Here is a 26,429-nt window from a genome sequence, read left to right on the forward strand (position 1 = left end):
ACGTTAACAAAAACCGCACAAAGGCAGGACTATCTACAAATAAACAAAAGATGCTAACAAAGATACTCAATAAACCAAAACTTGCACTCAGGCGAAAAAATACACGGATCTTAGGTGGCGTGGTCCAAAGGTTTAGCAGCGTGGCAAGGCATGAAGGTTGGTACGAGAAATGCAGGCATGAGGCAGAATGCAAAAATGCCAGAACGATAAACAGAAAGCAAGTGACCTAAATAGTGGCCGTGGTAACTAGAAACAGGTGTGAGAGGCTGATGATCGAGGCGTGACTAGGGGGAACTAATGAGTAGCTATGGTAACAAAAACAAACCAGGAAGTGAAAAAAACGGAACAAGTGTCCAGAAAACAAAACAAAACAAAACATGATCAAACATAAAACCAGATTTACAGGCGTGACAATTGGCATGTGTTGCAATGTTAATATTTTAATAAACTATCAGACTGCATGGTGGGTAGTATTGGCTTTCAGTAGGACTTTAAAATCAGCAGACAAACATCCTGATCCTTTTCTTAATCCTTCCTACTACTTCCCTGCACATTAAGGTCCTTTACCTTTAAATAGTCTGTGATCATGTCACTTCTTGCACCCGAGGAATTTGTGTCCTCGAGGCACAACATGTCTGATCACCACCTGTGTGACACATCCAGTTTTGTCTGCTCACAGCCGTACTTCATTCCAATCTCCCATTTGTAAACCCCTAAGTCAGGGGTGTCAAACTCAAACACAGAGTGGGCCAAAATTTCAAACGAAACAAAGCCGCGGGCCAAGGTTGAACAAATGAACCTTTTAAGAGGGACCCAAACAAGTTTTGCATTAAATATTGAACAAGCAAGGCTTATATAACTTTATAGTGACATGCAAAATCCAGTTTCAAATAATAATAATTAAAAAAATATCAATGGCATATCAAATAAAATAAAAAAAAAATGTTATGCCTTTTTTTCTATTTGTAATCTTCTGAGGTAAATATCTTTTTTTTTCCACAGGCTAATAATACATTTGAAAATAAAATAACAATAATGAATGAACCAAACATTCAAGCCTTGAAGTTACAAGAGAAAATGCATGAATAAAACATTAATTATTGGTCAGTTTGCTGGAAGTTTCCCGGAAGAGTTAGTGCTGCAAGGGGTTCTGGGTATTCGTTCTGTTGTGTTATGGTGCGGATGTTCACCCGAAATGTGTTTGTCATTCTTGCTTGGTTTGGGTTCACCGTGTGGCGCATATTTGTAACAGTGCTAAAGTTGTTTATAGGGCCACCCTCAGTGTGACCTGTATGGCTGTTGACCAAGTATGAAAGTAAAATAACAATAATGAATGAACCAAACATTCAAGCCTTGAAGTTACAAGAGAAAATGCATGAATAAAACCTTAATTATTGGTCAGTTTGCTGGAAGTTTCCCGGAAGAGTTAGTGCTGCAAGGGGTTCTGGGTATTTGTTCTGTTGTATTACGGTGCGGATGTTCACCCGAAATGTTTTTGTCATTCTTGCTTGGTGTGGGTTCACCGTGTGGCGCATATTTGTAACAGTGCTAAAGTTGTTTATACGGCCACCCTCAGTGTGACCTGTATGGCTGTTGACCAAGTATGAAAGTAAAATAACAATAATTAATGAACCAAACATTCAAGCCTTGAAGTTACAAGAGAAAATGCATGAATAAAACGTTAATTATTGGTCAGTTTGCTGGAAGTTTCCCGGAAGAGTTAGTGCTGCAAGGGGTTCTGGGTATTTGTTCTGTTGTATTACGGTGCGGATGTTCACCCGAAATGTTTTTGTCATTCTTGCTTGGTGTGGGTTCACAGTGGGGCGCATATTTGTAACAATGTTAAAGTTGTTTATACGGCCACCCTCAGTGTGACCTGTATGGCTGTTGACCAAGTATGAAAATAAAATAACAATAATGAATGAACCAAACATTCAAGCCTTGAAGTTACAAGAGAAAATGCATGAATACAACCTTAATTATTGGTCAGTTTGCTGGAAGTTTCCCGGAAGAGTTAGTGCTGCAAGGGAATCCGGGTATTCGTTCTGTTGTGTTACGGTGCGGATGTTCACCCGAAATGTGTTTGTCATTCTTGCTTGGTTTGGGTTCACCGTGTGGCGCATATTTGTAACAGTGCTAAAGTTGTTTATAGGGCCACCCTCAGTGTGACCTGTATGGCTGTTGACCAAGTATGAAAGTAAAATAACAATAATGAATGAACCAAACATACAAGCCTTGAAGTTACAAGAGAAAATGCATGAATAAAACCTTAATTATTGGTCAGTTTGCTGGAAGTTTCCCGGAAGAGTTAGTGCTGCAAGGGGTTCTGGGTATTTGTTCTGTTGTATTACGGTGCGGATGTTCACCCGAAATGTTTTTGTCATTCTTGCTTGGTGTGGGTTCACAGTGGGGCGCATATTTGTAACATGGTTAAAGTTGTTTATACGGCCACCCTCAGTGTGACCTGTATGGCTGTTGACCAAGTATGAAAATAAAATAACAATAATTAATGAACCAAACATTCAAGCCTTGAAGTTGCAAGAGAAAATGCATGAATAAAACATTAATTATTGGTCAGTTTGCTGGAAGTTTCCCGGAAGACTTAGTGCTGCAAGGGGTTCTGGGTATTTGTTCTGTTGAGTTACGGTGCGGATGTTGACCCGAAATGTGTTTGTCATTCTTGCTTGGTGTGGGTTCACAGTGTGGCGCATATTTGTAACAGTGTTAAAGTTGTTTATATGGCCACCCTCAGTGTGACGTGTATGGCTGTTGACCAAGTATGCATTGCATTCACTTGTGCGTGTGTGTTTGTGTAAAAGCCACAAATATTATGTGACACGCTGTTAGTATGGAGGAAAAGCGGACGTGACGACAGGTTGTAGAGAACGCTAAAGGCAGTGCCTTAAATGCACGCCCCCAATATAGTTGTCCAGGTGGAAATCGGTAGAAATTCAGGAGAATGGTTGCCCCGGGAGATTTTCGGGAGGGGCACTTAACTTCGGGAGTCTACCGAGAAAATTAGGAGGGTTGGCAAGTATGAGTATTAGCGGTGAATGCGGTGTTACAGCGGCACCGACGCTGTATAACAGCGGCGGGCCAGCTCTAATGCTAAATTGATATTGCCTCAAGGGCCAAATTAAATTACATGGCGGGCCAGAGTTTGACACCCATGCCCTAAGTCATCGAGTAATTGCTTGCAATATTTCTGACAACTGGAGGTAGGGCTGGGCGATATGGCCTTTTATTAATATCTCCATTTTTTTAGTCCTTATCACCATATATATCTCCATATTTTGCCTTAGCCTTGAATGAGCACTTGACACATATAATGACAGCAGTATGATGATTCTATGTGTCTACATTCAAACATTCTTCTTTATACTGTATTCATATATGCTACTTTTAAACTTCCATGCAGAGAGGGAAATCACACCTTAAAGTGTATTTATTAAATGGGAACATTATCAGCAGACCTATGTAAGCGTCAATATATACCTTGATGGTGCAGAAAAAAGACCATATATTTTTTTAACCGATTTCCGAACTCTAAATGGGTGAATTTTGGCAAATTAAACGCCTTTCTGTTTATCGCTCTTTTAGCGACGTCACCGAGGTAACACACTTAATACTAAGATTGTAAAACAAATCCAGCATAAAAGGAAGAAAAATATCCTTGTATTAGGAGAGCACATGAATATTGTAAGCAATTGGCAAGTTTTCCAGCAACATTTTCAGAGGCATCAATCAACTAATTTCTAGCAACTCAATCCAAAATAATCAGCGTGGTTCTGCTCCGCCAGACAGTTGGTTATTGTCATCCTCCCCGTCTTCTGAATCCGTTCATCCGGAGGGCTCAGCTGCTTTGCCTTGTGGTTGCTTTGGTAGTCGGGTGGAATGTAGTTCAGTGTGTCAGCCTCCTGAAATATTCACTCAGCAGCAGGCGAGCATCCATAGTGCAACATCATGACGCTTTGAAGGAATCACCCTCTCCTGTTACTCTACCTGAAATCTGCTTTTGACTAAATTCATGACCAAACAAGACTTTGGAGGTGTTTGGTTGACTGCACAGTGCACTTTGTGTGAGGTATTCTAAGTGCACTTGAGCATACATGCCTGGGGAGTAATTAGTGTGCATGCAGTGACACATTTTTAATAACTGTATTGTCTTCTGAGTCTTGCGGCGGCAGGAACAGGAAGGGGGAACGGATAAATAAACCAAGACCGTCTTTTCTTTCCTAGTTTTTCTATTCATCTGTGTGTGGAAACACGGGTAAGCCTAGCATTATCTGGTCATATATTTTTTTAAAGGTTTCATAATGTAGTATTTTTCAACAGTTCTGAGTCTCTCATGTGCCACAATAATTTATTAGAAGTTGGCCAAAATAGTCTTGATACTGGACCTCAGTTTAAAGTCCTACTGAAAGCCACTACTAGCGACCACACAGTCTGATAGTTTATATATCAATGATGAAATATTAACATTGCAACACATGCCAATACGGCCTTTTTAGTTTACTAAATTGCAATTTTAAATTTTGCGCGGAAATATCATGCTAAAACGTCGCGGTATGATGACGCCTGCGCGTGACGTCACGCATTGTAGAGGACATTTTATTCCAGCACTGTTCACAGCTATAAGTCGTCTCTTTTCATCGCATAATTCCACATTATTATGGACATATGTTGCTGAATCTTTTGCAATTTCTTCGATTAATAATGGAGACGTCAAAGAAGAAAGATGTAGGTGGGAAGCGGTGTATTGCGGCCACCTTTAGCAACACAAACACAGCCAGTGTTTCCTTGTTTACATTCCTGAAAGATGACCGTGAAACTTTACTATGGAACAGAGTGGTCAAGCGAACATGGTTCCGTACCACATGTCAATCGGCCGGTTTCGGTGAAAAAATGGTGGTAATAAGTCTGCTCTTATTGTCTTCTGAGTCTTGCGGCGGCAGGAACAGGAAGGGGGGAACGGATAAATAAACCAAGACCGTCTTTTCTTTCCTAGTTTTTCTATTCATCTGTGTGTGGAAACACGGGTAAGCCTAGCATTATCTGGTTATATATTTTTTTAAAGGTTTCATAATGTAGTATTTTTCAACAGTTCTGAGTCTCCCATGTGCCACTATAATTTATTAGAAGTTGGCCAAAATAGTCTTGATACTGGACCTCAGTTTAAAGGCCTACTGAAAGCCACTACTAGCGACCACACAGTCTGATAGTTTATATATCAATGATGAAATATTAACATTGCAACACATGCCAATACGGCCGCTTTAGTTTACTAAATTGCAATTTTAAATTTTGCGCGGAAATATCACGCTAAAACGTCGCGGTATGATGACGCCTGCGCGTGACGTCACGCATTGTAGAGGACATTTTATTCCAGCACTGTTCACAGCTATAAGTCGTCTCTTTTCATTGCATAATTCCACATTATTATGGACATATGTTGCTGAATCTTTTGCAATTTCTTCAATTAATAATGGAGACGTCAAAGAAGAAAGATGTAGGTGGGAAGCGGTGTATTGCGGCCACCTTTAGCAACACAAACACAGCCAGTGTTTCCTTGTTTACATTCCTGAAAGATGACCGTGAAACTTTACTATGGAACAGAGTGGTCAAGCGAACATGGTTCCCTACCACATGTCAATTGGCCGGTTTCGGTGAAAAAATGGTGGTAATAAGTCTGCTCTTATTGTCTTCTGAGTCTTGCGGCGGCAGGAACAGGAAGGGGGGAACGGATAAATAAACCAAGACCGTCTTTTCTTTCCTAGTTTTTCTATTCTTCTGTGTGTGGAAACACGGGTAAGCCTAGCATTATCTGGTGCCCATGTATATTTTTTAAAGGTTTCATAATGTAGTATTTTTCAACAGTTCTGAGTCTCCCATGTGCCACAATAATTTATTAGAAGTTGGCCAAAATAGTCTTGATACTGGACCTCAGTTTAAAGTCCTACTGAAAGCCACTACTAGCGACCACGCAGTCTGATAGTTTATATATCAATGATGAAATATTAACATTGCAACACATGCCAATACGGCCGCTTTAGTTTACTAAATTGCAATTTTAAATCCTTTTGAAAACGTTGCGGTATGATGACGCGTGCCGTCACGGATTGTAGAGGACATTTTGATCCAGCCCCGATCCCAGCTATAAGTCGTCTGCTTTAATCGCATAATTACACATTACTCTAGACATCTGTGTTGCTGAATCTTTTGCAATTTGTTCAATTAATAATGGAGACGTCAAAGAAGAAAGATGTAGGTGGGAAGCGGTGTATTGCGGGCGCCTTTATCAACACAAACAAGCCCGATCCCAGCTATAAGTAGTCTGCTTTAATCGCATAATTACACATTATTCTAGACATCTGTGTTGCTGAATCTTTTGCAATTTGTTCAATTAATAATGGAGACGTCAAAGAAGAAAGATGTAGGTGAGAAGCTTTGTATTGCGGGCGTCTTTAGCCACACAAACACAGCCGGTGTTTCCTTGTTTACATTCCCGAAAGCTGATGGTGAAGTTTTACTATGGAACAGAGCGGTCAAGCGAACATGGTTCACTACCACATGTCCGCCGGCAGGTTTCAGTGAGAAAATGGTGGTATTAAGTCGGCTCTTATCGTAGTTATGAGCGGAGAACTTGCGTCATGCCTCGCCTCCTGCAGCTGCGGACTCTCTTGTCTCCTCCCAACGGCCGCCCCCGACCGTCGGATGCTTACACCGTGGAGGAGGGGGGAAAAAAAAAAATCTCAGCCCGGCTGCCTTGCCTCGTCGAGAAACGTAATCTCACTAAAACACTAATAACACAATAAGCAGATAAGGGATTTTCCAGAATTATCCTAGTAAATGTGTCTAATAACATCTGAATCGCCCTATTCTTTTTTTTTTTTCTTCTAGTCGTTCACTTTTACTTTCCTCATCCACTCAGATAACTCAGATATGTAACATCTGGAACAGTAAAGAATATGAAGTGATTTTTGGTCTAGAACAGGGGTCACCAACGCGGGCACCAGGTCGCCCGTAAGGACCAGATGAGTCGCCCACTGGCCTGTTCTAAAAATAGCTCAAATAGCAGCACTTACCAGTGAGTTGCCTCTATTTTTTAAATTGTATTTATTTACTAACAAGCTGGTCTCACTTTGCTCGACATTTTTAATTCTAAGAGAGACAAAACTCAAATAGGATTTGAAAATCCAAGAAAATATTTTAAAGACTTGGTCTTCACTTGTTTAAATAAATTCGAATTGCTTCCTATAACTTTCCGAAAGACAATTTTAGAGAAAAAATACAACCTTAAAAATGATTTAAGAATTTTTAAACGCATATACCTTTTTACCTTTTAAATTCCTTCCTCTTCTTTCCTGACAATTTAAATCAATAATCAAGTAAATTTATTTTTTTTATTGTAAAGAATAATACATCAATTTTAATTTGGTTCTTCATTTTAGCTTCTGTTTTTTCGACGAAGAATATTTGTGAAATATTTCTTCAAACTTATCATGATTAAAATTCCCCAAAAAATATTCTGGCAAATCTAGAAAATCTTTAGAATCAAATTTAAATCTTATTTCAAAGTCTTTTGAATTTCTTTTAACATTTTTGTTCTAGAAGAAATAATGATTTGTCTTTGTTAGAAATATAGCTTGGTCCGATTTGTTATATATTCTAACAAAATACAGATTGTATTTTAACCTATTTAAAACATGTCATCAAAATTCTAAAATTAATCTTAATCAGGAAAAATTACTAATGATGTTCCATAAATTATTTTTTAAATTTTTTCGAAAAGATTCGAATTGGCTAGTTTTTCCCCTATTTTTTTCGGGTGAATTTTTAATTTTAGAGAGTCGAAATTGAAGATAAACTATGTTTCAAAATTTCATCTCAATTTTTTTCCTGTTTTTTTCTCATTTAAACCGTTCAATTAAGTGTTTTTTTCATCATTTACTCTCTACAAAAAACCTTCCGTAAAAGGAAAAAAAATGTACGACGGAATGACAGACAGAAATACCCTTTTTTTTAAATATATATATAGATTTATTTATTAAAGGTAAATTGAGCAAATTGGCTATTTCTGGCATTTTATTTAATTGTGTATCAAACTGGTAGCCCTTGGCATTAATCAGTACCCAAGAAGTAGCTCTTGGTTTCAAAAAGGTTGCTGACCCCTGCTCTAAAACTTGTTTTGTTTTGTGCATTATTGACGTGTTTCTTGCTACTTTATGTTGTACCTTTTTTATGAGTTAAAATGGATAAACAAAAAAAAAGGTGTCTTCTTGTCCTACATTCTGATTGTAAACGATAGGCAAAATTCCCTGAAAAAAGTGCAGTTCCCCGTTAAGTCAGGTAATATTGTCATGTAAAAAAAAATGCTTGGCGTTATTATATTCCGACTCGTTGAGGCAGCTGACTGATTGTGTTCACCATTAATTCAATGAGACTCCCTCCATTGGCCTCGACCGCTCAGCTGAACTAGAAAAGCATTCAGCCATATTGCTGTTTGCCTGTGCACAGGCTTCAAACTCTCCCTCTGGATATCAGCTCGCATTTGCTGTAACCCATTTATTTCATTTTCACTCATGTGATGTCAAACAACAGCCGTGGCTCACAAGAGTTCAAATTCCGCTAGTTTGTTCAAAAATGAATCATACAAAACATCCTAGGGCTGGACGATATGGCCTTTTATTAATATCTCAATATTTTGAGGCCATGTCACGATGCACCATATATATCTCCATATTTTCAATGAACACTTGACACATATAATGACAGCAGCATGATGATTCTATGTGTCTACATTGAAACATTCTTCTTTATACTGCATTAATATATGCTACTTTTAAACTTTCATGCAGAGAGGAAAATCACAACTAAAAGTGTATTTATTAAACCGTTATTAAGCAGTGGCACAAACATTCATGTCATTTCCAAAACAGAAAGTGCAAGATTGTCAAAGACATTTTAAAACAAGCTATGAGTGCACTTTTGTGCATGATGTCACTAAGATGACATATCAAAACAACTAGATTAAAGTGCACTTTTTGTACAGAACGCCACTACAATTGTTAAAAACAAATAAAGTGCACTTTTGTGCATGATGTCACTAAGAAGACATATCAAAACTAGATTAAAGTGCACTTTTGTACAGAACGCCACTAAAATTGTTTAAAACAAATAAAGTGCACTTTTGTGCATGATGTCACTAAGATGACATATCAAAACAACTAGATTAAAGTGCACTTTTTGTACAGAACGCCACTACAATTGTTAAAAACAAATAAAGTGCACTTTTGTGCATGATGTCACTAAGATGACATATCAAAACAACTAGATTAAAGTGCACTTTTTGTACAGAACGCCACTACAATTGTTAAAAACAAATAAAAGTGCACTTTTGTGCATGATGTCACTAAGATGACATATCAAAACCACTAGATTATAGTGCACTTTATGTACAGAACGCCACTACAATTGTTAAAAACAAATAAAGTGCACTTTTGTGCATGATGTCACTAAGATGACATATCAAAACTAGACTAAAGTGCACTTTTTGTACAGAACGCCACTACAATTGTTAAAAACAAATAAAGTGCACTTTTGTGCATGATGTCACTAAGATGACATATCAAAACCACTAGATTAAAGTGCACTTTATGTACAGAACGCCACTACAATTGTTAAAAACCAATAAAGTCCACTTTTGTGCATGATGTCACTAAGATGACATATCAAAACAACTAAATTAAAGTGCACTTTATGTACAGAACGCCACTACAATTGTTAAAACAAATAAAAGTGCACTTTTGTGCATGATGTCACTAAGATGACATATCAAAACAACTAGATTAAAGTGCACTTTATGTACAGAACGCCACTACAATTGTTAAAAACAAATAAAGTGCACTTTTGTGCGTGATGTCACTAAGATGACATATCAAAACAACTAGATTAAAGTGCACTTTATGTACAGAACGCCACTACAATTGTTAAAAACAAATAAAGTGCACTTTTGTACATGATGTCACCAAGATGACATATTAAAACAACTAGATTAAAGTGCACTTTTTGTACAGAACGCCACGACAATTGTTAAAAACAAATAAAGTGCACTTTTGTGCATGATGTCACTTTGATGACATATTAAAACAACTAGATTAAAGTGCACTTTTTGTACAGAACGCCACTACAATTGTTAAAAACAAAGTGCACTTTTGTGCATGATGTCACTAAGGTGACATATCAAAACAACTAGATTAAAATGCACTTTATGTACAGAACGCCACTACAATTATTTAAAACAAATGAAGTGCACTTTTGTGCATGATGTCACTAAGATGACATATCAAAACAACTAGATTAAAATGCACTTTATGTACAGAACGCCACTACAATTGTTAAAAACAAAGTGCACTTTTGTGCATGATGTCACTAAGATGACATATCAAAACAACTAGATTAAAGTGCGCTTTTTGTACAGAACGCCACTACAATTGTTAAAAACAAATAAAGTGCACTTTTGTGCATGATGTCACTAAGATGACATATCAAAACAACTAGATTAAAGTGCACTTTTCGTACAGAACGCCACTACAATTGTTAAAAACAAATAAAGTGCACTTTTGTGCATGATGTCACTAAGGTGACATATCAAAACAACTAGATTAAAGTACACTTTTTGCACAGAACGCCACTACAATTGTTAAAAACAAATAAAGTGCACTTTTGTGCATGATGTCACTAAGATGACATATCAAAACAACTAGATTAAAGTGCACTTTTTGTACAGAACGCCACTACAATTGTTAAAAACAAATAAAGTGCACTTTTGTGCATGATGTCACTAAGAAGACATATCAAAACTAGATTAAAGTGCACTTTTTGCACAGAACGCCACTACAATACTTTAAAACAAATAAAGTGCACTTTTGTGCATGATGTCACTAAGATGACATATCAAAACAACTAGATTAAAGTGCACTTTTTGTACAGAATGCCACTACAATAGTTTAAAACAAATAAAGTGCACTTTTGTGCATGATGTCACTAAGATGACATATCAAAACAACTAGATTAAAGTTCACTTTTTGTACAGAACGCCACTACAATAGTTTAAAACAAATAAAGTGCACTTTTGTGCATGATGTCACTAAGATGACATATCAAAACAACACTAAATTAAAGTGCACTTTTTGTACAGAACGCCACTACAATAGTTTAAAACAAATAAAGTGCACTTTTGTGCATGAGGTCACATAAGATATTTCAATAAGTGTCAAATAAAAATGAGCTGCATAATAGTAGTTTAAACAGTGTATGTCCTTCACTCTGTGGTAGGTTCCTGCGGACACTGTCTCCTTCTGTTGTTGGCTTTTTTTTGCTTGGAGGTTGTTGGTTGGGTTGTGGGTGTGGCCCCGAATGGATGTTGACATGTGGAGTTTCAAACACTCTTCATTCTCTAACGCAGACCTTGGCAACTTAAGGCCCGGGGGTCATATTCCCAAATATTATTTTCAGATGTTTAAGATGGAAAGTGTAGCTGCCTTTATGATGTGTAGTCATGTTTTCTAATGACCGTAAGTCTTCAACTATACAAACTATTTCCATGGTTGGAATCTGCGCTTATGGATGATATACCAGTTACTATGGTCATCTAATTAGTTACTATGGTCATCTAATTAGTTACTATGGTCATCTAATTAGTTACTATGGTCATCTAATTAGTTACTATGGTCATCTAATTACTTACTATGGTAATCTAATTAGTTACTATGGTCATCTAATTAGTTACTATGGTCATCTAATTAGTTACTATGGTCATCTAATTAGTTACTATGGTCATCTAATTACTTACTATGGTCATCTAATTAGTTACTATGGTCATCTACGTCACAGCAGCTCAGACGAGGCACTAAGTAGTGTGGTCGGGAAGCGTTTCCACAGATGCGGAAGGAGATTTTCACAACAAAGTTCTAAAGCTCAGTGATATATAGAATAGAATAGAAAGTTCTTATTGATCTCTGGGGGGAATTCAGCAACTATCAGATATATCAGATTGTAGATGGGTTTATTTTGTACCCTTCACCTTCATATTTCACAGTTTGTTGCATTTTTGTTGCGTTTTACTTGATTGTAAAATATGTCTATGGAAAGCGGGTGTGACATTCATATTTTGTCAATATTCAGTGTTTTATCCTTCATAGAAAAATGTAAAATTCTATTACGTTTTTTAAGGCGGTCTGTCACAACCTTTTTAGCATTCAATCGGACATTATTGTGAGGTTTTGTATTAGTGTTCATAAAAATAGAATAGACACATTTTTTTCTCGAAATGTGGCCACCGAGTCAAAATAATTGCCCAGGCCTGGTCTAGTGGGTGACTTTTCAAATGATGCTTCAAATTAGCAGTGCTGCTACTTTTTGCCCCACACTTAACAAATTACGGTTGTCTGTCCTACATCTTCCCGCTTGAAGCCAAACCACTGCCAAACGATGGACTCCCTGCTGTTTTTCTTGGGAATGAATTATTCTTCCTTCATTTGTTACCAGATTTGCACCTTCTCTTTCTGGCATTACCACTAGCACCGCTCTGCTAGCATCACAGCTAACGTTACCCATGTTGCTACCTCTCTGCTCGGCGAGGGCGTATGTGACTTATGTAAGAAGGTGCGCTTGTTTCATGTCTCTTTGAGAAGGAGAGACAAGAGACTGAGAAACACCTGAAGTGTAATGCCCGCAGCTAAAAGCAACTGCGTGAGAACATATACTCGACTATCACGATATAGTCATTTTCTATATCACACAGAGACAAAGCCGCGATATATCGAGTAAATCGATATATCGCCCAGCCCTAAAGCATCCTAATGATTAGTTATTAGAAGGAACATTGGGAAAACACGTTGGTTATAGGGACTAAAGTGGCCAAACATACCGTATTTCCTTGAATTGCTGCCGGGTATATAGTATGCGCCTGTTTCGCAAAATAATTAGCATATTCTTAGAATTTCCGCCGGCTCAGGATTAACGCTGGGTCAAACTCGTTTCGCAAAGTCTTATTTTTATTAGCGCATGTCTAGAATTTCCGCCGGGTCAAACTCGTTTTGCCAAATAATTAGCATATGCCTAGAATTTCCGCCGGGTCAAACTCGTCACGTCACGAGTGACACTTCACCTGTCATCATTTTCAAAATGGAGGAGGCTGATTTCAATCATTTGAAATCACATAAAGGGAAGAAGATTAAGAGCTATTCAGTAGGATTTAAGGTCCAAGCTATTGAATATGCTAAAAAGAACAGTAAGCAGCTATGTTTTATTAATATACCGTAGCTGCGTGTGTCAAATATGAGTCATTAAATGACTCCCGCCTCCTGGTGGTAGAGGGCGCTAGTGATCCTTCTTGCGACTACTGGGCTGCAGAAGAAGTGACAACAAGCAGCAAGAATTCATTTTTTCCTCTCGCTTGCACTTTTAACATGGAGGATTACATTTCTAAAATAAAACCGTTTTCTAAACCGGACTTTCAATGCAAGCAGGAGGTAATAAAGGAAGATCTCCATCGAGACAGAGAGACTTTTAAAACTGAAGTAAGATAAGGAAGACTTCTATAAACAAGTTATTGATGCTTTTGATCAGAAGGAGCTGCGCATGGACTTCATTTATAAGTAAAGGTAAGACCCTAATAACGTTTTTTTTTTAATTAAATGTGCTTTTCAGGATGGTATCCTTACATCACACTCAAATTTTTAAGCACAGGCCTAAATTTACCGCATGCCTTTTGGTAAATTAAATTAATTATCGCCCCGGCGGCAATTCAAGGAAATACGGTAGTCATTTTCTGTGTAAGTTCATCACGGAAGCTGCTGCACGGCTTGTTTAGTATCCTTCATCCCTCCCATCCCTCGTCCTCTGCTCATCCTCACTTGCTCTCTCACTCGCCGCATCTCGCCCGCTGACTGGCTCACTCCTGCCTGCACAAAGTGGAGAGGCGAGCACATACTCTTCTCTCTCTCTCTGTCTGCATATATTTATCCTCCGGCCGTTCTTCTCTTTTTCGTCTCACCATTCTGAAGCCTTGCACCCGGACCTCGGCGCTCCCATCCCTGGGTGAGAAGTGGTGGATCGCTGGGTCAGAGCATGGATCAGGAAAGCGACATAACTGGGTCACGAGCAGGCTCTCTTGACTGATGCCCGTGCGGACCCGCAGGAATGGGCTGCACCACCAGCACGGTGGTCCTGGATGGGCTGCGAACCGTCCTAGAGAGGAACTGTAGCGGCTACATCTGTAAAGGAGCTGCCGAGCCCATTGGGCCGTCTGAGGTGGAGCGGGCGCTGAGTCGGCGGGAGTCGCGTGTTTTGCCCACGCTGAGAGTGCTTAAGGTGTGTACATGTGTCCCCGCACAGGACTGCTTACACCATTATAGTGCTGCAACCTTATTCTTCATCTATTTACAACTCAAGACTTCTTTCACTTTGTTCTTGTTGAGGCGTTGGGGATTTTTGAATACATCATTTCCTTGATAATTAATTTAAAACCTCTTCTCACTCCGGCGTTTACCAAAGGCATGCGGTATATTTAGGCCTGCGCTTATAAATTTGAGTGTGATGTAAGGATACCATCATGAAAAGCACATTTAATAAAAAAAAACGTTATTATGGTCTTACCTTTACTTATAAATGAAGTCCATGCACAGCTCCTTCTGATCAAAAGCATCGATAACTTGTTTATAGAAGTCTTCCTTATCTTTCTTCAGTTTTAAAAGTCTCTGTCTTGATGGAGATCTTCCTTTATTACCTCCTTTGTGACGTCACGGATTGTAGCGGACATTTTCTTCCAGCCCCGATCACGGCTTTAATCGCATAATTACACAGTATTCTGGACATCCGTGTTGCTGAATTTGTTCGATTAGTAATGGAGACGTCAAAGAAGAACGATGTAGGTGGGAAGCGGTGTATTGCGGCCGCCTTTAGCAACACAAACACAGCCGGTGTTTCCTTGTTTACATTCCCGAAGGTGAAGCTTTACTATGGAACAGAGCGGTCCAGCGAACATGGTTCTCTACCACATGTCAACCGGCAGGTTTCGGTGAGAAAATTGTGGTAATAGGTCGGCTCTTACCGTAGAAATGAGCGGAGATTGAGTCGTTCCTCGTGCAACCTGTCAAAGAGGCAGCTGGGGAATCTCTTGCCTACTTCGACCGGCCGCCCCAGAACCTGGGATGCTTCCATGTTCAGCTCAGCTCGTCGAGAAACGTGGCTTCCCTCAGAGACACTGGCGGTCACCACACCCGTGGCCACACCCCTCCGACTTTCAGGTACCATATAATCTCACTAAAACACTAGTAACACAATAAACAGATTAGGGATTCTTTCAGAATTATCCTAGTAAATTTGTCTAATAACATCTGAATCGCTCCCACTGCCCTCGTTTTTTAATTTTTTATTCTAGTCCTTCACTCTCGCTTTACTATGGAACAGTGCGGTCAAGCGAACACGGTTGGATTGGACCACAGGTACGACCATATAATCTCACTAAAACACTAGTAACACAATAAGCAGATAAGGGATTTTCCAGAATGATCCTAGTAAATGTGTCTAATAACATCTGAATTGCTCCCACTGCGCTCTATTCTTCTTTTTATTAAAGGTAAATTGAGCAAATTGTCTATTTCTGGCAATTTATTGAAGTGTGTATCAAACTGGTAGCCCTTGGCATTAATCAGTACCCAAGAAGTAGCTCTTGGTTTCAAAAAGGTTGCTGACCCCTGATGTAGACAAACGCCATTGTTGAATCCACTATAATGATACCAAGTACAGGAGCGTATTTATTTAATACTACTGTGATTACATCGATATTTTTTGGCATCACAACAACTTTTTTTTTTTTTTAATGTATATTATGTTTATAAACTCAGGAAATATGTCCCTGGACACATGAGGACTTTGAATATGACCAATGTATGATCCTGTAACTACTTGGTAGCGGATTGATACCCAAATGTGTGATATCATCCAAAACTAATGTAAGGTATCAAACAACAGAAGAATAAGTGATTATTACATTTTAACAGAAGTGTAAATAGAACATGTTAAAAGAGAAAGTGAGCAGATATTAACAGTAAATGAACAAGTAGATTATTAATTAATTTTCTACCACTTGTCCTTAATAATGTTGACAAAATAATAGAATGATAAATGACACAATATGTTACTGCATATGTCAGCAGACTAAATTAGGAGCCTTTTTTGTCTTGTCTTGTATGTTCACTATTTTATTGAAGGACAAACTTGTTTTCCAGTCCTTCACTCTCACTTTCCTCATCCACGAATCGTTCATCCTCGCTCAAATTAATGGGGATATTGTCGCTTTCTCGGTCCGAATCGTCACGCATTGAAGAGGTCATTTTGTTCCAGCATCGTTCCCAGCTATTAAGTCGTCTGTTTTCATCGCGAAAGTCCACAGTATTCTGGACATCTGTGTTGCTGAATCTTTTGCAATTTGTTCAATGAACAATGGAGACATCAAAGAAGAAAGCTGTAGGTGGGAAGCGGTGTATTGCGGCCGCCTTTAGCAACACAAACACAGCCGGTCTTTCATTGTTTACATTCCCGAAAGATGACAGTCAAGCTTTACTATGGAACAGAGCGGTCAAGCGAACATGGTTGGATTGGACCACACTCACAAAGTACAGTGTATTATGCAGCCATCATTTCGAAAGATCGTGTTTCGAAGAGGGTCTCTTGCGAAGAGCAGAGATGGGCATCGCCACCACCTGTCGACTGGTGCTGAAGAAAGGTGCGGGGCCAACCTTCAGGTTGTACAGGTACCACCATATAATCTCACTAAAACACTAGTAACACAATAAGCAGATAAGGGATTTTCCAGAATTATCCTAGTAAATTTGTCTAATAACATATTAAGCGTTGAGAAGACTATGTCTCCCGGCTGGCCTGGGAACGCCTCGGGATCCCCCGGGAAGAGCTAGACGAAGTGGCTGGAGATAGGGAAGTCTGGGCTTCCCTGCTTAGGCTGCTGCCCCCGCGACTCGACCTCGGATAAGCGGAAGATGATGGATGGATGGCATATTAATCGCTCCCACTGTATAATCTATTTTTATTTTTTTTTTTAGTCCTTCACTCTCACTTTCCATCCATCCATCCATTTTCTACCGCTTATTCCCTTTTGGGGTCGCGGGGGGCGCTGGCGCCTATCTCAGCTACAATCGGGCGGAAGGCAGGGTACACCCTGGACAAGTCGCCACCTCATCGCAGGGCCAACACAGATAGACAGACAACATTCACACTCACATTCACACACTAGGGACCATTTAGTGTTGCCAATCAACCTATCCCCAGGTGCATGTCTTCGGAAGTGGGAGGAAGCCGGAGTACCCGGAGGGAACCCACGCATTCACGGGGAGAACATGCAAACTCCACACAGAAAGATCCCGAGCCTGGATTTGAACCCAGGACTGCAGGACCAAATCTTTCATCCTCGCTCAAATTAATGGGGAAATCGTCGCTTTCTTGGTCCGAATCGCTCTAGCTACTGGTGGCCATGATTGTAAACAATGTTCAGATGTGAGGAGCTCCACAACCCGTGACGTCACGCACACATCGTCTGCTACTTCCGGTACAGGCAAGGCTTTTTTATTAGCCACCAAAAGTTGCGAACTTCATCGTGGATGTTCTCTACTAAATCCTTTCAGCAAAAATATGGCAATATGGCGAAATGATGAAGTATGACACATAGAATGGACCTGATGTCCCCGTTTAAATAAGAACATCTCATTTCAGTAGGACTTTAAAACATGCGTCTACGTTCCACTTCCATATCTGCAAATAGCAGAACATCGGTATCATAAATGATTCACACGGTTTTTCTTTGCCTTTAAGACAAAAGCAAAAAAAAAAAAGTAGAATTTTAATTCCGTAGTACCATTTATTATTAAATGTCTTGCTGATACAGAAATAGCAAAGTGTGAGTGTATGAAATATAGGGCAGCAGGAAGGCCAGATCTTGCCTTCCTGCTGAGCGCTACATTGGTTTAAGCCTCTGTGGGCTGGCATGGAGATGAGGATGAGGAGGCTGGCATGGAGATGAGGATGAGGAGGCTGGCATGGAGATGAGGATGAGGAGGCTGGCATGGAGATGAGGATGAGGAGGCTGGCATGGAGATGAGGATGTGGAGGCTGGCATGGAGATGAGGATGAGGAGGCTGGCATGGAGATGAGGATGTGGAGGCTGGCATGGAGATGAGGATGTGGAGGCTGGCATGGAGATGAGGATGAGGGGTGTCAGGGGACAGAGATCACCGTGTCTGCTGGAAATCAATCACCACTCTTCATGTGAAAAGCGACAGGCAGGGCTTCTGCTGCCCCGTACCAGCTTGTGTGTGTGTGTGTGTGTGTGTGTGTGTGTGTGTGTGTGTGTGTGTGTGTGTGTGTGTGTGTGTGTGTGCGTGCGTGCGTGCGTGCGTGCGTGCGTGCGTGCGTGCGTGCGTGCGTGCGTGCGTGCGTGCGTGCGTGCGTGCGTGCGTGCGTGCGTGCGTGCGTGCGTGCGTGCGTGCGTGCGTGCGTGCGTGCGTGCGTGCGTGCGTGCGTGCGTGCGTGCGTGCGTGCGTGCGTGCGTGCGTGCGTGCGTGCGTGCGTGCGTGCGTGCGTGCGTGCGTGCGTGCGTGCGTGCGTGCGTGCGTGCGTGCGTGCGTGCGTGCGTGCGTGCGTGCGTGCGTGCGTGCGTGCGTGCGTGCGTGCGTGCGTGCGTGCGTGCGTGCGTGCGTGCGTGCGTGCGTGCGTGCGTGCGTGCGTGCGTGCGTGCGTGCGTGCGTGCGTGCGTGCGTGCGTGCGTGCGTGCGTGCGTGCGTGCGTGCGTGCGTGCGTGCGTGCGTGCGTGCGTGCGTGCGTGCGTGCGTGCGTGCGTGCGTGCGTGCGTGCGTGCGTGCGTGCGTGCGTGCGTGCGTGCGTGCGTGCGTGCGTGCGTGCGTGCGTGCGTGCGTGCGTACACAATACAGTATGTGTCCTCTCTCTCGTGATGGTTCATCAGCAGAAAACCAAGTGACGTTGGCTGAGAGACGGGAATTGGGTCAAGGGCACGGTCGCCTCCCTCGCCACGAGAATAGTCTTATCATCCAGATGGGTTCAATTAATCCCCCTGTCAGCATTCTGCAGTCTTCACTAATCGATAGTTTAATGAGTGCGCGGGGCGTGCTTTCCTCATCATATTATGTCACCACTTTGTCACGCCCTCATGTCGCCGAACCCGTCCTTTGCACCTTTGCAATCCATTAGGCCAGATTTAGAAGATGATATAAAGCGCTGAGTTTGGCCTTTTAATTCTCTTTCACTGCAGGAGGTCATTATCGCCTGGGGGGTAGAATAGAGATAATGAGGTGAAAGGTCACGCATGCAGAAGGATGCACTTTAGATGAAGGCAGGAATGGCGTAAGTTAGGGCTAGGAATTATATGTCGATATTCTCGATATATCGCGGGTTTGTCTCTGTCAAAGTTAGTTGTTGATGAACCCCAAGATGCAGAGATGGAAGCAGACATGGAGTGAGAAAACATGATTTAATAAAAAATACTAATACAAAAACAAACAAAGGGTACAAACAAAAAGCGCGCACGTGGGCGGATAACAAACAAAAAGGAGTAGCGTGGAAGCTGGCAGGTATCGAGCAAGAAACAGAAGTCATACATACATCCATCCATCTTCTTCCGCTTATCCGAGGTCAACTCGCGGGGCCATTAGCCTAAGCAGGGAAGCCCAGATTTCCCTCTCCCCAGCCACTTCATCTAGCTCTTCCTGGGGGATCCTGAGGCGTTCCCAGGTCAGCCGGGAGACATAGTCTTCCCAACGTGTCCTGGGTCTTCCCCGTGGCCTCCTACCGGTTGGACGTGCCCTAAACACCTCCCTAGGGAGGCGTTCGGGTGGCATCCTGACCAGATGCCCGAACCACCTCATCTGGCTCCTCTCCATGTGGAGGAGCAGCGGCTTTACTTTGAGTTCCTCCCGGATGGCAGAGCTTCTCACCCTATCTCTAAGGGAGAGACCTGGAAACTCATTTGGGCCGCTTGTACCCGTGATCTTATCCTTTCGGTCATGACCCAAAGCTCATGACCATAGGTGAGGATGGGAACGTAGATCGACCGGTAAATTGAGAGCTTTACCTTCCGGCTCAGCTCCTTCTTCACCACAACGGATCGGTACAACGTCCGCATTACTGAAGACGCCGCACCGATCCGCCTGTCGATCTCGCGATCCACTCTTCCCCCACTCGTGAACAAGACTCCTAGGTACTTGAACTCCTCCACTTAAGGCAGGGTCTCCTCCCCAACCTGGAGATGGCATTCCACCCTTTTTTGGGTGTGAACCATGGAGTTCGACTTACAGGTGCTGATTCTCATTCCGGTCGCTTCACACTCGGCTGCGAACCGATCCAGTGAGAGCTGAAGATCCTGGCCAGATGAAGCCATCAGGACCACATCATCTGAAAAAAGCAGAGACCTAATCCTGCAGCCACCAAACCAGAACCCATCAACGCCTTGACTGCGCCTAGAAATTCTGTCCATAAAAGTTATGAACAGAATGGGTGACAAAGGACAGCCTTGGCGGAGTCCAACCCTCACTGGAAACGTGTCCGACTTACTGCCGGCAATGCGGACCAAGAACATCGGTATCATACACGACGAGTTGAGTTTATACCAAAAAGTTCTATTTTGGTTTCATCTGACCACATGACATCCTCCCAATCCTCTGCTGTATCATCCATGTATCCATTTTGGTATAAACTCAACTGGTGGTGTTTGGAGGAAGAAGAAAACTGAGTTGCATCCCAAGAACACCATACCTACTGTGAAGCATGGGGGTGGAAACATCATGCTTTGGGGCTGTTTTTCTGCTAAGGGGACAGGACGATTGATCCGTGTTAAGGAAAGAATGAATGGGGCCATGTATCGTGAGATTTGGAGCCAAAACCTCCTTTCATCGGTAAGAGCTCTGAATGGTTGACCAAATACTTATTTTCCACCATCATTTACAAATAAATTGTTTAAAATTCCTACAATTTTTTGTTCACATTCTGTCTCTCACAGTTGATGAAAACGACAGACCTCTGTCATCATTTGAAGTGGGAGAACTTGCACAATCGCTGGCTGACTAAATACTTTCTAGCCCCACTGTACATGTTGTTTTGTGATATTAAAAAAAGGCCATATCTTCCAGTCCTAGCCTAAGTCACAATTGATGTATTGATCTTTCAACAAAGGCCTTACTGATTTTCACAAAACTGCAAAATTACCTTCCCCAAGTATGAATGACAGAGAGGAGCTGAAGTGTTTGCTGGGTTTTTTCCCCTTCAGATAAAGATGTCTTTCATCCCATGTTTTGGGAGTAGAGCTTCCCAAATAACCCGTGACACTTTTATATCCAATGAACCAACTAATGAGCTGTGTGTGTGTGTGGAGGACATACCAAGCCAGGTCTGCCTGCCATCAACTTTGGCAGGCAGACCTGCATATGTGGTAAAGTAATCCCTATCAGTGTTTATATTCAATTGTTGCAGCAAAGAGGGTTGGAATCGGGGGTTAAATCACCAAAAATGATTCCCGGGCGTGTCCACCACTGCTGCTCACTGCTCGCCTCATCTCCCAGGTGGTGATCAAGGGTGATGGTTCAAATGCAGGGAATGATTTCGCCACACCTAGTATGTGTGTGACAATCAGAGTCCAGTCCATAGTGGATCTAACATAATAGTGAGAGTCCAGTCCATAGTGGATCTAACATAATAGTGAGAGTCCAGTCCATAGTGGATCTAACATAATAGTGGGAGTCCAGTCCATAGTGGATCTAACATAATAGTGAGAGTCCAGTCCATAGTGGATTTAACATAATAGTGTGAGTCCAGTCCATAGTGGATCTAACATAATAGTGTGAGAGTCCAGTCCATAGTGGATCTAACATAATAGTGAGAGTCCAGTCCATAGTGGATCTAACATAATAGTGAGAGTCCAGTCCATAGTGGATCTAACATAATAGTGGGAGTCCAGTCCATAGTGGATCTAACATAATAGTGAGAGTCCAGTCCATAGTGGATCTAACATAATAGTGTGAGAGTCCAGTCCATAGTGGATCTAACATAATAGTGTGAGAGTCCAGTCCATAGTGGATCTAACATAATAGTGAGAGTCCAGTCCATAGTGGATCTAACATAATAGTGAGAGTCCAGTCCATAGTGGATCTAACATAATAGTGGGAGTCCAGTCCATAGTGGATCTAACATAATAGTGAGAGTCCAGTCCATAGTGGATCTAACATAATAGTGTGAGAGTCCAGTCCATAGTGGATCTAACATAATAGTGAGAGTCCAGTCCATAGTGGATCTAACATAATAGTGAGAGTCCAGTCCATAGTGGATCTAACATAATAGTGAGAGTCCAGTCCATAGTGGATCTAACATAATAGTGAGAGTCCAGTCCATTATGGATCTAACATAATAGTGGGAGTCCAGTCCATAGTGGATCTAACATAATAGTGAGAGTCCAGTCCATAGTGGATCTAACATAATAGTGTGAGAGTCGGGTCCATAGTGGATCTAACATAATAGTGTGAGAGTCCAGTCCATAGTGGATCTGACATAATAGTGTGAGAGTCCAGTCCACAGTGGATCTAACATAATAGAGTGAGACTCCAGTCCATAGTGGATCTAACATAATAGTAAGAGAGTCCAGTCCATAGTGGATCTAACATAATAGTAAGAGTCCAGTCCATAGTGGATCTAACATAATAGTGTGAGAGTCCAGTCCATAGTGGATCTAGCATAATAGTGAGAGTCCAGTCCATAGTGGATCTAACATAATAGTGTGAGAGTCCAGTCCATAGTGGATCTAACATAACAGTATGAGAGTCCAGTCCATAGTGGATCTAACATAATAGTAAGAGTCCAGTCCATAGTGGATCTAACATAATAGTGTGAGAGTCCAGTCCATAGTGGATCTAACATAATAGTGAGAGTCCAGTCCATAGTGGATCTAACATAATAGTGTGAGAGTCCAGTCTATAGTGGATCTAACATAATAGTGTAAGAGTCCAGTCCATAGTGGATCTAACATAACAGTATGAGAGTCCAGTCCATAGTGGATCTAACATAATAGTGTGAGAGTCCAGTCCATAGTGGATCTAACATAATAGTGTGAGAGTCCAGTCCATAGTGGATCTAACATAATAGTGTGAGAGTCCAGTCCATAGTGGATCTAACATAATAGTATGAGAATCTAGTCCACTTCCAGTGTATTTATCTTGATTTGTCTTTTTTCAAACCCCCAATGTTGAGGCTGTAAGCAAATTTTCCAGAAAAAGCAGTAAAAAGCAAAAGACGAATGCAGAAGTCTAATTAGCTGATGTCATGTATGCTGACTATTTAAGTCAGATTCCAAAAGTCCCATTATTGCATAATATAACTTTCCCACCCTTTTTCATAATTCCCTGTTTCCCAGGAGAACGACATCAACTCTTATTTGCAAGGTTGTGTTATCTGTGTGATCTCTGCAAGAAAAGAGAGTCTTTAAAAGATCCACCGCAAAGATACAAAAGCATGCAAGGTCACCTTTTTGCTGCTTTTGTGTCATGGCTTGTGGATGTTACAGAATTGTTGTTGTTTTTTTGCTGGTATTAGCAACGAGTAAGGGTTCCTGGTTCAATCCCGACCTTCTACCAACCTCGTCACATCCGTTTTGTCTTTGAGCAAGACACTTCACCCTTGCTCCCGATGGTGGTTAGGGCCTTGCATGCCAGTGTGTGAATGTGGAAATACCGTATTTCCTTGAGTTGCCGCCGGATATATAGTATGCGACTGCCTAGAATTACTGCCAGGTCAAACTCGTTTCGTAAAATAATTAGCATATGCCTAGAATTTCCACCGGGTCAAACTCGTCACGTCACGAGTGACACTTCACCTGTCGTCATTTTCAAAATGGAGGAGGCTGATTTCAATCATTTGAAATCGCATAAAGGGAAGAAGATTAAGAGCTATTCAGTAGGATTTAAGGTCCAAGCTATTGAATATGCTAAAAAGAACAGTAAGCAGCTATGTTTTATTAATATACCGTAGCTGCGTGTGTCAAATATGAGTCATTAAATGACTCCCGCCTCCTGGTGGTAGAGGGCGCTAGTGATCCTTCTTGCGACTACTCGGCTGCAGAAGAAGTGACAACAAGCAGCAAGAGTTTATTTTTCCCTCTCGCTTGCACTTTTAACATGGAGGATTACATATCTAAAATAAAACAGTTTTCTAAACTGGACTTTCAATCGGAGCAGGAGGTAATAAAGGAAGATCTCCATCGAGACAGAGAGACTTTTAAAACTGAAGAAAGATAAGGAAGACTTCTATAAACAAGTTATCGATGCTTTTGATCAGAAGGAGCTACGCATGGACTTCATTTATAAGTAAAGGTAAGACCATAATAACGTTTTTATTTATTAAATGTGCTTTTCATGATGTATCCTTACATCACACTCAAATTTATGAGCGCAGGCCTAAATTTACCGCATTCCTTTGGTAAATGCCAGAGTGAGAAGAGGTTTTAAATTAATTAGCGCCCCGGCGGCAATTCAAGGAAATACAGTAGTGTCAAAGCGCTTTGAGTACCTTGAAAGTAGAAAAGCGCTATACAAGTATAACCCATTTACAATTTGAGAGGTTTCAACTACCCTAGGGTCGTGTACGAGTTAAGACGAGGAACATAATCTCTGGCCAGAACAGTTAGATTTTCTCACAGATTGCAGTTGAGTCAAATGTGCTTCTGCAGTGATCACCAATGCTGTATCGGACTGCTCATGATTACACGATATTGTAAAATCCATACATGTGCTTCTCTCTCAGTCTGTATCGTACTCGATCAGCACCGTATCGCACACATCTGGCCAAAGTGATGTAATTTACGCCGTTTTTTTGGCATGTTGTCATTCGTAGCTCCACGGTAATCCCATTATCACAACTGTCTGGGGGCTCACGGGTGGTGGGATGTGGTTGCTAAGGGGCGGTGAGGGGTGGGCCATGTTTTTGTTACATTCCTGGTTACACCCTGTTTTTTTTTTTTTTTACGCCTCATACCAAGATCCTATCGAGCCTTTGTTATGCAAGTGAGAAGTACAAATGTGTCCTTTTCAAGGTAGGGGTTGGATTTAGGTGATGTTTTGGTAAGTCTTTGCCAGAAAGCTGATCAACTCCATTAGTAATGTGCGATGGAAACAATATGTCAGAAACACAGAATACAGATTTTTATAGTGTCACCTTATCCTAGGGGTCTGCAACCCAACATGTTTAAAGAGCCATAATGGACCAAAAGTACAAAAACTAATCCGTCTGGAGCCGCAAGCAATTAAAAGCCATATTACATACAGATAGTGTGTCAAGAGACATAAATTGAATTAAGAGGACTTAAAGGGGAACATTATCACAATTTCAAAAGGGTTAAAAACAATACAAATCAGTTCCCAGTGGCTTGTTGTATTTTTGGAAGTTTTTTTCAAAATTTTACCGGTCTCGGAATATCCCTAAATATAGCTTTAAAGTGCCTTATTTTCGGCTCTCTTCGAAACCACTATCCATTTCCCTGTGACGTCATACAGTGCTGCCAATGTAAACAAACAATGGGAATACCACAGCAAGATATAGCGACATTAGCTCGGATTCAGACTCGGATTTCAGCGACTTAAGCGATTCAACAGATTACGCATGTATTGAAACAGATGGTTGGAGTATGAAAGTATTGAAGAAGAAACTGAAGCTATTGAGCGAATAGCTATTGACGCTATTCATAGCCATAGCATGGCCGAATAGCTGCGTTAGCATCGCCTTTCGCATCTTTTGACACTGGAGCAACTTAAATCCGTCGATTGGTAAGTGTTTGTTTCGCATTAAATGTGGGTGGAAGGAAACGTAATATAGTTGCAAATGCATCTGCAGGTTATCCATACATCTCTGTGCCATGTCTGCTTTAGCACCGCCGGTAAATAGCATGTTAGCATCGATTAGTGTAGTATGTTAGCATCGATTAGCTGGCAATCATAATCAACAAAACTCACCTTTGTGATTTCGTTGACTATCGTTGCAAATGCATTTGCAGGTTATCCATACATCTCTGTGCCATGTCTGCCTTAGCATCGCCGGTAAAATGTGGAGACACTCTGGCACATTCAATGGGGGTCTGGCGGCAGATTTCTTGCCAGTGGTGCAACTTGAATCCCTCCCTGTTAGTGTTGTTACACCCTCCGACAACACACCGACGAGGCATGATGTCTCCAAGGTTCCAAAAAATAGTCCAAAAAACGGAAAATAACAGAGCTGAGACCCGGTGTTTGTAATGTGTTGAAAATGAAAATGGCGGGTGTGTTACCTCGGCGACGTCACATTCTGACGTCATCACCTCCAGCATG

At 41.3% G+C, this 26,429-nt stretch overlaps 1 protein-coding gene across 3 annotated transcripts in view; it reads left to right on the top strand.

Moving 5' to 3' along the window:
• LOC133538482 (dedicator of cytokinesis protein 9-like) overlaps window positions 1-26,429 on the top strand; it is a 304,828-nt gene that overhangs the window by 79,026 nt on the left and 199,373 nt on the right. The window contains exon 1 of one of the 3 annotated variants that reach the window (XM_061880141.1): window positions 14,061-14,376. The exons of the other annotated variants lie outside the window; for them this stretch is intronic. Within the exon in view, the coding sequence (XP_061736125.1) occupies window positions 14,206-14,376 (171 nt within the window). The 5' untranslated portion in view covers window positions 14,061-14,205. Of the gene's footprint in view, window positions 1-14,060; window positions 14,377-26,429 lie in introns of those variants that run through there. 3 annotated transcript variants of the gene reach the window in all.

This window comes from Nerophis ophidion, linkage group LG19, assembly GCF_033978795.1.
Source record: "Nerophis ophidion isolate RoL-2023_Sa linkage group LG19, RoL_Noph_v1.0, whole genome shotgun sequence".
Classification (NCBI taxonomy): domain Eukaryota; kingdom Metazoa; phylum Chordata; class Actinopteri; order Syngnathiformes; family Syngnathidae; genus Nerophis; species Nerophis ophidion.